Raw genomic sequence first — 12,550 nt, 5'->3', positions numbered from 1 at the left:
CAGAGCAGTGGGGGCAAGCTGGAGGGTTACATAGCCTGTCCCGTTAGCTTCTGTGGGCACTGTGTATCCCTCGGGTTTGCTGCTACCACTTACCACTCCCATTCCTTCCCTCCCCCTGTAAGGGTGGATGAGCAGTGAAGAAGGCTTTCAAAAGAGGCCTCCTCTGAGCCCAACCTTGAGGAGAGATCAAATGTGGAAGGGAACTGCTTGAGAGAGCGCCTCCTAAAAGCAAGCCGAGTCTGCCACTCCCAGCCCAGGGATGCATCTCTGGCAGACATGAGGTGCCAAAGCTTCCCCTCGATTGTGTTAGTTGTAGTATATCAGGAGGTCACCTAGCTGACAGACTCTTCACCAGAAGAGTCACTGTCTGTCATAGACCAAAAGCTTCCGGAGGGCAGAAACTCGGGAATCTAGGTAATTATTTCCAGCACATATACTAAGAGATACTGTGGTGGTAAGATCTGGAAGAGGATGACAATGTTAGGCGAGTGCAGCTCCTCTAGACATTTTATGACTATCTTTACCTCTGTGCTCTTTAACTCCTCTCTCCCCAAAACAATGTCCTTAGATTCTGCTTCTATTTCCCCGTCTTCTTCCCCACATCTCTGTATTTCTAGAAAAAGAACCTGTTTTGTTGTTGTCCAACTCCTTTTTCTCGTGCTTCTCGTATTGAGCCTCTTTTCCCTTTTTCCATTTTCCCCAGGGCTTCCTTCCACTACGCCTATTTGTCATGTCTCCTCTTTCTCTCTGCGTATATCTCAGCTGTGTTCTCCCTTTCTCACCTTTCTCTTCATCCCTCAATTTGTCACTGCCTTTGTCTCTCGCGCTATTTTCTTCCTTTCCAAATGTAACATTTCGAGATTGTAACATCAATAGAGGCAGACAGTGGAAAACTGACCGATCTCCACTGCAAATTCATTCTCTTAACGAAAAATGCAACCTGAAACGTGTTGCACGGTGAGACAAAAACCTGTTTTGGCTTTTCCGGCAATCCAATTTGGGGGCGGGGTTGGAGGTAGGTGGCGGAGGGAAGTGCGGTAGAAATCCTGTCATTCACTGAACAACAACGAATTTTCAATCACAATGACCCCCTGATTACCTATAGAAAAAGCTTTGTCTCTGCTATTTCGATACAAAATTTGGCTTTACAGCGGTTGACTGAATAATGCCTTTAGATTTTCCTTTTTAATGGTGGGAAAAAGGAGACGTCCCTGGGTGGGCTCGAACCACCAACCTTTCGGTTAACAGCCGAACGCGCTAACCGATTGCGCCACAGAGACTGTGATAACTGCGGCAGTGGCGGTGAGCCGAGTCAATGGGCGTGAGCCTGCGACACCGGAAGACTCAGAACAAATTCCATTACGGGACGAAAGAAGTCAGACCCAAGGGAGAAAGGGAAGGTCTCGATCTAGGGGTGGGAGCAGGCGGGACGTGCAGCCTCCCCTGCATTGGCTCGAGGGTGGCTGGGGCTGGCGAAATTGTAGCCTGCTTTCTCTGGATCTTAGACTTGGGGAAGTCCGGAACGTTCTTCTTCAGGGTGATCTGATAATGAGGCTTCGTGAAGTCGACCTGCAGCTTCCAAATGCCCCCTTTGCAGCCCAACCCCTGCAGCCGCAGAATATCTGCGACGCCCTGCCAGCGCCCCCTCCAACAGTAAATAGGCACTTTAGGGGCGCCCCCCAAATACCGGACACAGTTCTAGTTCGGTGCATGTCCAGAGCCTAGCATGGTGCCTGGCATACAACAGGTGTAAGGATTTCTGGAGTGAATAAATGAAACAAGCTTCAAGAGTAGTATCCCCAACCGCACAGCGTGCCCTTAACCAACCCGGTTGCCCTTTACTAGAGTCAAAGCCCTTTATTTCGGGTTTCACCAGCCCACGTGGACGGAGGTTCCGGCCGGCGTCTCTGGCTTCCAGAGACTGGGTCCACCACTATCCCAGCTTGCACCGCGACGCCGAGCTCTTCCGCACTCACAGTGACTTTTCACTTTGCGCTTTCCTTACCTAGGTTTTGGCTTCTCAACCAAACTCCTGTACTGGTGACTGACAAAGACGCACAGCCAATAGAAAATCAAAATGTTCCGGAAGGGTCGGCCTCTCAGCCAATAGAGAGAAAGCAGCGAGGGTGGTTGCGTAGTGAGGCCCTTAGCAGGTTTGCTGGAATTGTGGCGATTGGAGGTCCTAACACGCCGCAATCATGGTGAGACAGGGAGCAAAGAAAAGGGACTTGGGGTAGGGATAGAGGAATGGGGAGGGGAGGTCATGGGAAGTTTGGGAGGTCGAGAGGCCTGGTGGTCGATTGAAGGAAGCCACTTCAGTTTGAAGGGGGAGCGAACCTTGGTGAGGACAGCGGCGGGAAATGGGGCTCCTTTAAGCCTCACAGCGCTAATCTCAGAGCTGGAGTTCAGTGTATCCAGGAGCCTCCAGAGTGGAGGACGGTGCGTAGAGGATCCTGCGAATCAGGGGCTGCGCCGGGTGCTATGGCCTTTTTTGCCCCTCGAGCTGAGTCCCTCCGCTCTGTTTGCTTCAGTCTATTATGTCCTATAACGGAGGGGCCGTCATGGCCATGAAGGGGAAGAACTGTGTGGCCATCGCTGCTGACAGGCGCTTCGGGATCCAGGCCCAGATGGTGACCACGGACTTCCAGAAGATCTTTCCCATGGGCGACCGACTGTACATCGGCCTGGCGGGTCTTGCCACCGACGTCCAGACTGTGTAAGTGTCGGGAGTTCCCACCCACACCCACGCTTCTTGGACTAGCCTTGCCTAGCGGGATGAGTGGCCAGGGTGTCAGTCTTCCACTGAACACCACCAGTGAATCTGAGACTTTGTCGAACACTGTTAACGGTAGAGTGGATCCTAACTAGGTTAGCATTTACTCGGAGCCAGATACTGTGGAAAGCACCTTATCTTCGTGGACTTTAATCCTCTTAAGGACATACATCACCATGTTGCTCTCCCATTTTGCAGATGAGGAAACAAGGTATCAGAGAGTCTTACTGCTCAAGTTGTAAGCTAATGAATGACTCCCAGGATCCCAATTTCTGAGGCCAAAGCTCATGCTCAATCCCTAAAGAACTACAAGTGGTCTAGTTGGGAGACAAGGCAGGCATATCGAAAGATAATTAATCCATAATGAGCTGGTGCATATTAACTGCTAGAGTAGCTATTTAGGTGACAGTGACTTTGTGAGAGAAAGGAGAATTGGGGAGATGAAATAAGGATTCTGTGAGGTGTGAGGGCTGTGGTCATAACGGGGTGGTGTGGTGGGAAAGGAAAAGAAGGCATTTCTGAGAGTTGTTGCTGACTTACCTCAGTGGCTACTTGGATATTGTGAGACCAAAGAGTTGTGCATTGAGGTTGGGGTTCATGTCTTTTTTATCTGTTAAGTCTCTAGTTTAGTACTTGACATGTAGGCAATCCAGAAATGTTTCAAAGATGATTTTTGTTTTGAGCATGTTTACTGAAATTGAGAAGACTAGTTTTAGGGGAAAGGTGATGACTTTGATACCAATTTTGAAGTGACAAGCCAAGCCAAGTAGAAACATTCTGTGAGCAGTTGAGGTCTTGAGATTATATCTCAGGGCTGGATAGGCTTTGGTGATCTGTTAAATCTATGGGAACAGATTACAGAGAGACAAAATGTATAGAGGGAAAAAATAAGTGACAACTCAAGAGCTGAACTGTATATTCAGTAGTGGGGTAAGAAGAGAGACAAGAGGAAAAGAGTCAGGGTCAAAGTTTCAAGAGGGAAGATGGGGTTACAGGTGGCCTAAGAAGCAGCACTTCTTGGACATAGTTCTTAGAAGATTGATAATTCCTGATGTGATATTTTTGAATTGTGGTGCTAGAGAAGACTCTTGAGAGTCCCTTGAACTTCAAGGAGATCAAACCAGTTGATCCTAAAGGAGATCAACCCTGAATATTCATTAGAAGGACTGATACTAAAGCTGAAGCTCCAATACTTTGGTCACCTGATGCGAAGGGCTGACTCATTAGAAAAGACCCTGATGCTGGGAAAGATTGAAGGCAAAAGGAGAAGAGGGCAGCAGAGGATGAGATGGTTAGTTAGCGTCACTGACTCTATGGACATGAATTTGAGCAAACTCCAGGGGATAGTAAGGGACAGGGAAGCCTGGCGTGCTGCAGTCCATGGGGTCACAAAGAGTTGGATACAACTTAGCGACTGAACAACAACAACAGATGTGGATGGGAGCTTGTCAGTAATTTTTTTCTCTCATTTCCTTTAAACCTTCCTAAAGTCTCAATAATATATATAACTTGGATATTCTTCCTGAGATCTGAACCAACCAGTTCTTTTATCCCAGTGCTGGTGGAATCGGAGAATGATGGCTTAGTGTTCCTGTCACTGTGAGGCCCCCATCAGTCTTCCTGTCTCCAATCACAGCTGTTCCCCTCACACTATTTTCTTTTCTTCAGGAGGCTTCTCTCACCAAGTTTGCATGTTTGTGGGCAGTCATTGCTAATTTTGCTGGGCCTCCTTTTCCTCGATGACGCTTAGGCTTGTGTCTTTCTTCTGGTGTCCTGTGACTCAGTGCTCCGCTTCCAGCAGTCTTGTCACTGGTCTGCTCCCTGCAGGGCCTAGCCTTGGGCTCTGCGAGGGCACTGGAGGAGGCGTGGCCTCTTTTCTTAGGTGTCTTTCAGTCTATTAGTGCAGCTGCTGCTGTTTATTAACACTCATACATTATCTTACTGCCAAATGACTTACTTTGTCCCCATCTTAGGAATGGAAAAATTAAGTGGGAAGAGGAAGACTTAGCCCAAGTCAGCTCTCTCAGTTTACTGCTCTTTCTACTGTAAGCTGCCATCACTATGTCTGCATTCAGGCTTTTAGGCTCCTGTCCAGAGTGTGCTGTATAAACTATTCCTCAAAAAAGTGTGTGGGGGGGTTGGGAATCCGCTTCTTTACTCCCCTTTTCTCACCTCAAAAAAAGAATGAGGAAAAAGGTTAGCAGAGTGGCATGTTTACAGGTAGAAGTGTTGGACAAAACCTCAAAGTGGGCATGAGGCTGGACTTCGGGTAAGAAAATCACTGGGAGATGGGGAGGAGTCTCTTGGCAGGTTTGGGATTGTGTGTCTCCTTAGGCACCTCCTGACCTCCATGAGGTGGACACAGGGGACATTCAGCAATTACTTGCTAACACACTCTGTCCTTCTACCACAGTGCCCAGCGCCTCAAGTTCCGGCTGAACCTGTATGAGCTGAAGGAAGGCCGGCAGATCAAACCTTACACCCTCATGAGCATGGTGGCCAACCTCTTGTACGAGAAACGGTGAGTAGAAGTGTAGCCTGGTACTTGGGGAACATACCTAGGAAGGAAATTCCCCCTGGCTGACTCATGTCTTATTTGTAGGACATTTGTATCCTTATTTTGGGGGGTATGTTTTCTCTGGGCCTAACAATCAAATAAGAAAGAAAAAGGGCTACTTCAGAAGTAGGCAGGGAATGCAAACAGCAAATAAACTTGCTCCCAGGCAACAAAATTAATGCTACCAAAATGTGCCCAGGAGTCTACCAGCCAGGAGCCACCCTTACCCCAGAGTTCATTCTGTTGTGATCATTAGATTCTCTGGAATACATGGAATCTAGGAATTGGGTATGTTAATTTTTGACATTTGGGAACTTTATGGTGAGACAAGAAGGGGCCCCTAATTGTAGAATTCAGTCCAGAAGTTGTGATGAAATTGAAGGGAGAGCCTGTAGATACTTTCCCCATCCATCTCTGGGCAAAACTGGGTGGTAAGAAGATGAGTTGAGCTCTTTTTTTCTTTCTTATTTATTTTTTTAAACTTTTTATTTTGAAATAATTTTTGACTTTATAGAAAAGTTACAAAAGTACTCTTTAGCTTTAAAACTAAAATTTTGCCATTTCCATATGTGGAGCAATATTGTTGCCTTTTTACTATTGAAAAATAGAGTTACTGTTTTTTGGTTGATGTTAATATTCTTAGCTATGAATTGTCTGACATATGTAATAACCATGTTTCTAAAAATCCCAAATTGAGAAAGGCTTAACAAAAGATTTTGAAAAACTATTTTATGGGGGTAGGCAGGGAGAGGTGTTTCTTTTGTTTTGTTTTGTAAATTTAATTGAGGTGTAATTGATTTATAATATTGTATTAGTTTCAGATATGGGGGGAAATCTTACAGAGTTATACAGATTACCTCACATTTAGGTTCCATATATTTAATGGCTCATGTTTACTCATAATAAAAATATGAGACATTGAAGCTGACCTGGAAAATTCTAGATTCTTAGCTACTGTAACCAGGCTTTCTGTACAAGTCCAACTGAAGTCATTGATTTTTCAGCAGGATAGGCAAATGCAATGATTTGCAAAATTGAGCCATGTACAGACTCTTTTTAAAGTAAAAAACTTCTCATGGATCCCAGAGAATCCATTCAGGCACCTCTGTGAAACACTGCCAATAAAAAATAAACACTAACCTTCAGGTGGTACCTTGGCATCAACATGACTGGAAGTATAAACACAGGCCCTGAGTTGTGTTGTTGTATTTAGTTTTAAGGTTGTTACCCAGATAATTCAGGACATTCTTATTTAACTTTATTTTCAGTTTATTGAGAGGAAAATACAAAATTAATTTCTTAGAGAAATTTGATATCTCGGAATCTGTTTGAGAAATACCAGATCAAAGTGCACTGCTTCGACCTCTTCCTCTACCTAACAATTATTTTTTTTTATTTAGAATTATTTTTTACAAAGTTGTACCTTAAGATCATGCCCATGGGTATTACTGAGAACTGATATAAGACATGAATAATGTCTGTTTACTTACTGTTTCTGTTGAGGATAGTGGCCATTACTTTTTGAGTATTTCCTATATAAAGATCCCTATGATGACCCAGGACTATGACATCCCTGCTCAGCCTAAAGAAGTTGGAGCAGTCATCACCCCTTTTCCCGGTGACCTGAGTCCCCATGGCCTGAGATGGGGCTAGATAGTCAGTCAGTCACAAGCAGGGTGTTAAGGGGCCAAAGATTTGACCCATAAATAAAAAGAGTGGGGATTGTGGAGCCCTATACCAAGGTCACAGATGTGGGGCCCTGTACCAAGGTCATCTCTGGAACTGACTAAGCCCCATAACAGCTGTTGCCTTGAGACCCCCTGACCTAAACCAGCCAACTCCCTGACTCCCTATTAGGTAAAATACCCACACTATAGCACCCTAACCAGTCATCTAATGCCACCCTTCCGGCAGGAAGTTTCTTTGTCTTTGAGACTATAAAAATTGGCTACTAGCCCACAAAAGGGGTCAGCTCTCCCTTGAGCTGGCCCGGTGTTCTAACAATGTCTCCTGCCAAATCAACTGTATTTTCCTCTCAAAATAATAAATGAAGATCTCTTAAGATAGATTCTTCTCAGATCTCAAGGTCTAGAACAAGTTTCTGATGAGCTGTTATTTCCTGATGGCGGACAATGACAATAATCCACCTCACTGAGTATTTTTTTTGCTTTGCCTGCTGGGAGACTCAGAACAAAACTTTGTGTTTAGTTTGAGTGTCTTGTATTGTTTGGGGGGGGGGGGTTTGTTGGTGGTGGTGCATAGGAAGACCTTTTTTTAATGAACTGATTTACACTGTTTTGTTGGTTTCTAGTAGCACAAAGTGATTTAGTTTTATATATATATATACATATTCTTTTCCATGATGGTTTTTTTTACAAGGGCCTCCCTGATAGCTCAGTTGGTAAAGAATCCGTCTGCAATGCAGGAGACCCCGGTTTGATTCCTGGATTGGAAAGATCCGCTGGAGAAGGGATAGGCTACCCTCTCCAGTATTATTGGGCTTCCCTTGTGGCTCAGCTGGTAAAGAATCTGCCTGCAATGCAGGAGACCGGGGTTCGATCCCTGGGCTGGGAAAATCCCCTGGAGAAGGGCAAGGCTACCACTTCAGTATTCTGGCCTGGAGAATTCCGTGGACTGTGTAGTCCATGGAGTTGCAAAGAGTCAGACATGACTGAGCAACTTTCACTTCACGTGTTTTTTTGTTTTTACAGGATATTGAATAACCATTATATTTACAAGACATTGAACGTAATGCTGTAGAGCAGGACCGTGTTTACCTATTTCATATATAGTATCTGCTAACCCAAACTCTTAATTTATCCCTCCCCACTCCCTTTCCCCTGTGGTAACTGTAAGTTTGTTTTCTGTGTCTATGAGTCTGTTTCTGTTTCACAAAGAAGTTTGTGTCATATTTTAGGTTCCACATAAGTGATACTATATAGTATTTCTTACTTCACTTAGTATGATAATCTCTAGGTCCATCCATGTTATTGCAAACGGCTTATATTTTTGTGGCTCAGTTTTATTTTCAGTGTTTTTCTACAAACTGCTTGAAATCTTTTTTTGAAAGGAGTGAAGGTATAGGTGTATAAATAGAAGACTGAATGGTGATAGGACCTGGATGAGGATAGGGAAGAATAGGTTAAAAAAAAAAAAAAAAAAAAATTCCCAAAGAAAGAAAGAGGAAGAGAGGGTCAGTGGTGAGGGAATATGAAGGTAAGAGTCAGAGAAAAGAAGAAAAAGTCTTAGAGCATTTATAGATGGCAAGAGAGGAGGGGAAGGGGGATTTGGATCTGGGCCAGGGCCTTGTCTGTATAGACTAAACAGGAAAGGAAATGCTTTTGAGTGCCATTTTCTCTCTCTGCTCCTGGTCCCACAGGTTTGGGCCCTACTACACGGAGCCGGTCATTGCCGGATTGGACCCGAAGACCTTTAAGCCTTTCATTTGCTCTCTAGACCTTATTGGCTGCCCCATGGTGACCGATGACTTTGTAGTCAGTGGTACCTGCACTGAACAAATGTACGGGATGTGCGAGTCCCTCTGGGAGCCCAACATGGTGAGTTGTTGGCGTGGAGTGGGGCTGAGTTCTGAGGTGCCCACTCCTTGACCATCAGGGGAAAATGTGTTTACCTGACTGGTAATGAGGAGAATCCCTGAAGGAAATGGTAACCCACCCCAGTATTCTTGCCTTTGAAATCCCATGGACAGATCAGCCTGACGGGCTACAGTCCATGGGGTCGCAAAACAACAACAATGGGGAGAATGGTGCGGGCAGGAGAGAAAGTCACAGCTGTTGAGCCTTGGAATGGTGTCCAGAAACTTCATCTGCCAGAGCCTTGGCTCCCAGAGAGAGCACCTTCTGTGAGGAGACCTCAGTCAGATATTTGCTACAGCGACAAATAATTCCTCATTGGGGTTTATGGGGTTCTCACATCCATTCACTGAATAAACATTTAACAGGGTGTAGGATTATTTAGAGGCAGCTCAGCAGAATGGGCTGTGGAGCCAGGTTGTCTGGGTTGGGAACCCAGATCCACCTACCATCTAAATTAGTTATGTTCTTGGGTAAGTCACTTTACTTCTCTATGCCTCCACTTCCTCAGCTGTAAAGCAGGGATAATAGTAGAACCTGTCTTACGAGTGGTGGTGTGAGGAAATGGCCTGGAAAGATGGGAGCAGTGCCTGACAGGGAGGGTTAACTGGTGTGCCAGTTCTGCCAGGCTCCAGGGAAACCAGGAAGTCCATCCTCAAGGGCCCTTTGCAGCCAGTGAAGCCAGACAGACACCCAGTTATCTGTTAAAATGAAGTTGACTAGGAAGAGGAGGAAAGGAAGGACCTGGTTGGCAGAAGGAACAGCCTGTGCAAAGGTCAGAGGTTCAGGAGGGGCCTGGGGAGTGGAGTGACTAGAGAGAGCTTGCTGTGGTTGCTGGAGTGTGGGCAGAATGTGGGCTAGAGAAAGGCAGAGCCTGAGGTTAGAATGAGACTTGCAAATGCCTTGGATGGCATGCCAAGGAATTGGCACTTTTTTCTTTTGACATGGTGTCTAAGGTAGTAAGAGACCCTAGGAGCCGGAGGCCTGCAGGTTGGTGTGGTGGGCTGTTGGCACCTGCAGGAGGTGCTGAGGTCCTGAGCAAAGAAAGTGGCATTGGGGGAGCAGGGCAGCCAGAGTCTAGAGGATTTGGTCCCTTAAAACAGAAGTGAGAATGGTGGAGATGCTGAGGCTACTTGAGTTTTCTAGCTAAGCCAACCAAGATAGAGGATGTAGAGGACGGAAGAGGTTTGGCAGGAAATGGTTCCATGATTGGACAGGCTAGGTTCTGCTGCACTTTGGAGCCATGTGGGAGGAGAGGTCATCATACAGCTGGTGAGGCACAGAGGAGCGGTGGGGACTGTTCTCCCCATTTTACAGAAGAGGGATTGAGGCTTTGTGGAGGGACACTGACCTGCTCAAGGTCACACTGCTGGTTAGCGGAGGAGGTTCAGGGCCTCAACTTTACCTTACGTAACCCTGCTTCCTTCTGAGAAGGGGCTGAGAGGGCTTCTCGCACCCAGGGTACTATCCCTCCAGACACAGGAGGTGCCTGAGCTGGGCACCTTGAGCTTAGAGAAAAGAGAATTAAGGAGCCAGACCAAGTGAAGGTCTGAGGTTCTGGGGATTGAAAGGCTGCTACTCTGTTGGCAGGATCCAGAACACCTGTTTGAAACCATCTCACAAGCCATGCTGAATGCTGTGGACAGGGATGCGGTGTCAGGCATGGGAGTCATTGTCCACATCATGTGAGTATGCGTTGGGAGAAGTCTGGGAGCTTTGCAGACATGTGCCTCTCCCCTCTTGCACAAATAGCCCATCTTCCCAGCCCCCAAGTCAGGTGTGAAATAAGAAAGGTTCTTGCAGCAGGCACCAGATAGTGGATATCCGTGCTTCCTAAGGGTGGCAGCTGGGAGCCTACCTGGATTCCCTTCCCCCAACCTCTGTCCAGTGAGGCTCCCTGGCCCCAAGTCGCCTCCTCTTGCTCACAGTAGACATTTCTTGCCTTCCTGAACAATGTTCCCAAAATCTCAGGGACCTGTGCAGAGCTCCTGCAGATTGATCAGAATACATCCTGGGTCCCTCCTCTCCTCTCCCCCAGCATGGAAGCCACACCTGTGTGGTGTACCGAGTTCAGTGACCACCTTCCAAGCCCCTAGCCCGAGTCCTGCCACCCTTTCCCTCTTGTTTGGGGCTGTCACCAGGAATCTGACTAGCTAAAGTCAAAGGTACCCTCCCGACAGCTTTCCTTGGAAAGTATCCCAGAATAAGGGTCCCATTTGGACCCTTTTGTTAGGGGATGACCTGCTTAATTACCGTGAAAAACAGATTAGGGCTGATACTGAGAATTTATAGTCACTGAAGTGAAACCCTCATACCTGCTTCCTCAGTTCCTTGTTCTCCAGGCTGGGGGAGCCCTTGCCTTGCTCTGGAGTGCTTCACACTCCAGCCTTGAGTCATCCCAGCTCTTGATGGCTTCACCTGCAGAAATGTCTCCATTTTCTCCTTCCTCACCACAGGCCAGGGGAACAAGCTGATGTTAGTGTAGCATGGGCAAAACAGCTAACCCGAGTTAGGACAGCTGCTTGCTGTAGTTTGTTCTGTAGTCTCGTGGATTTAGATGTTCTGTGACTTTCTCCCCCTGCAGTGAGAAGGACAAGATCACCACGAGGACACTGAAGGCCCGCATGGACTAACTGTTTTCAGAGTCTTTTTTTTTTTTTAATAAAAGATTTTCTTTCACTCCTGCTTCTTTGAGTGTTTTACCACAGAGCTCTGTCCCCAGCTGGGCAGTTACAAATAGCTACTTGGGGTACAGCTTAGCCCTCAGGTGTTCTTGACTTGCAGCGTGCTCTACTGTCCACCAGTGGGAATGGTATCTACAGATCACTTGTGGGGCACCTGCTGTGCTGGAACCTGCACAAGGTGCTTTATGTTCTAGAATTCAATCATCATATTGATTCAAGGTAATATACGTTTTTTTCCTTGTTTACTGACAGTTAAATAACTTGTCCAAGGCCACTTTGTGGCAGACCAAAGGTGTAAGCCCATGTTCCATTTGACTCCAAAGCCTAGAAACCTTTATACTCAACTCTTGGAAAACCCTTAAATATTCTTTGTTTCAGGTAGAAATTTGGCCATGTATCCATAAGTAATATCCTTACACAGTAGTGTTTCTTAATCTTGGCTACTTGTTAGTCACCTAGGGTACTTCCAAAACACAGGTATTTTGATCCCTGATTTATTTGGCCTTTTACAGGGGCCTGACACCTGTTTTTCCCAAAACTTCCCCAAATGATTCCAGCTTGCAACCTGTTGCAGATCCCCTAATAAGCAAGTAGTTCCTAAACTCTAGCTTCCATTATAATCATCAGGAGGGCTTGATAAAGCAGTTTCTAGTCCCAAGCTGCAGAGGACCCTGAGGATTTATAAGTTCCTAGGTGTGGTCCTGGACCACACTCTTGAGAACCACTAGATTATAAGCTAAAAGTCTAGGTGGAGAACTGGAGGCATGTAGAAGTGACTTGTTAAAAGTCAACATAGCTAGTCAAGGGAGAGCTGGGACAGATGTGTGGCTTCCACCAAGTGCTGGCTCTATGCACTGGGGAAGCGTGGGCAGTTTGTCCATTCCTCTGAGAGGGCAAGGGTGAGGGTAAAGGTGGTCGACAGGTGGACCCTCCAGGGCCTGTG

General features: G+C 46.4%; 1 protein-coding gene and 1 non-coding gene across 2 annotated transcripts; one reads left to right on the top strand and one right to left on the bottom strand.

The window, feature by feature from the left end:
- Nucleotides 1-1,206: 1,206 nt before the first annotated feature.
- Nucleotides 1,207-1,280, bottom strand: TRNAN-GUU. The gene has a single exon. It is a non-coding gene; the product is annotated as a tRNA-Asn (tRNA).
- A 761-nt stretch (nt 1,281-2,041) lies between these two features.
- PSMB3 (proteasome 20S subunit beta 3) lies at nt 2,042-11,602 on the top strand. Its single transcript, XM_006074341.4, has 6 exons — nt 2,042-2,201; nt 2,532-2,716; nt 5,187-5,294; nt 8,710-8,887; nt 10,514-10,608; nt 11,508-11,602. The coding sequence occupies exons 1-6, from the start codon at nt 2,199-2,201 to the stop codon at nt 11,554-11,556; spliced, it is 618 nt and encodes a 205-aa protein (XP_006074403.1). The 5' UTR covers nt 2,042-2,198; the 3' UTR covers nt 11,557-11,602.
- Nucleotides 11,603-12,550: the final 948 nt, after the last annotated feature.

The sequence above is a fragment of the Bubalus bubalis genome, chromosome 3, assembly GCF_019923935.1.
Source record: "Bubalus bubalis isolate 160015118507 breed Murrah chromosome 3, NDDB_SH_1, whole genome shotgun sequence".
Taxonomy (NCBI): domain Eukaryota; kingdom Metazoa; phylum Chordata; class Mammalia; order Artiodactyla; family Bovidae; genus Bubalus; species Bubalus bubalis.
The sequence above is the reverse complement of the archived record's forward strand: the minus strand, read 5'-3'. Positions and strand labels throughout refer to the sequence as shown.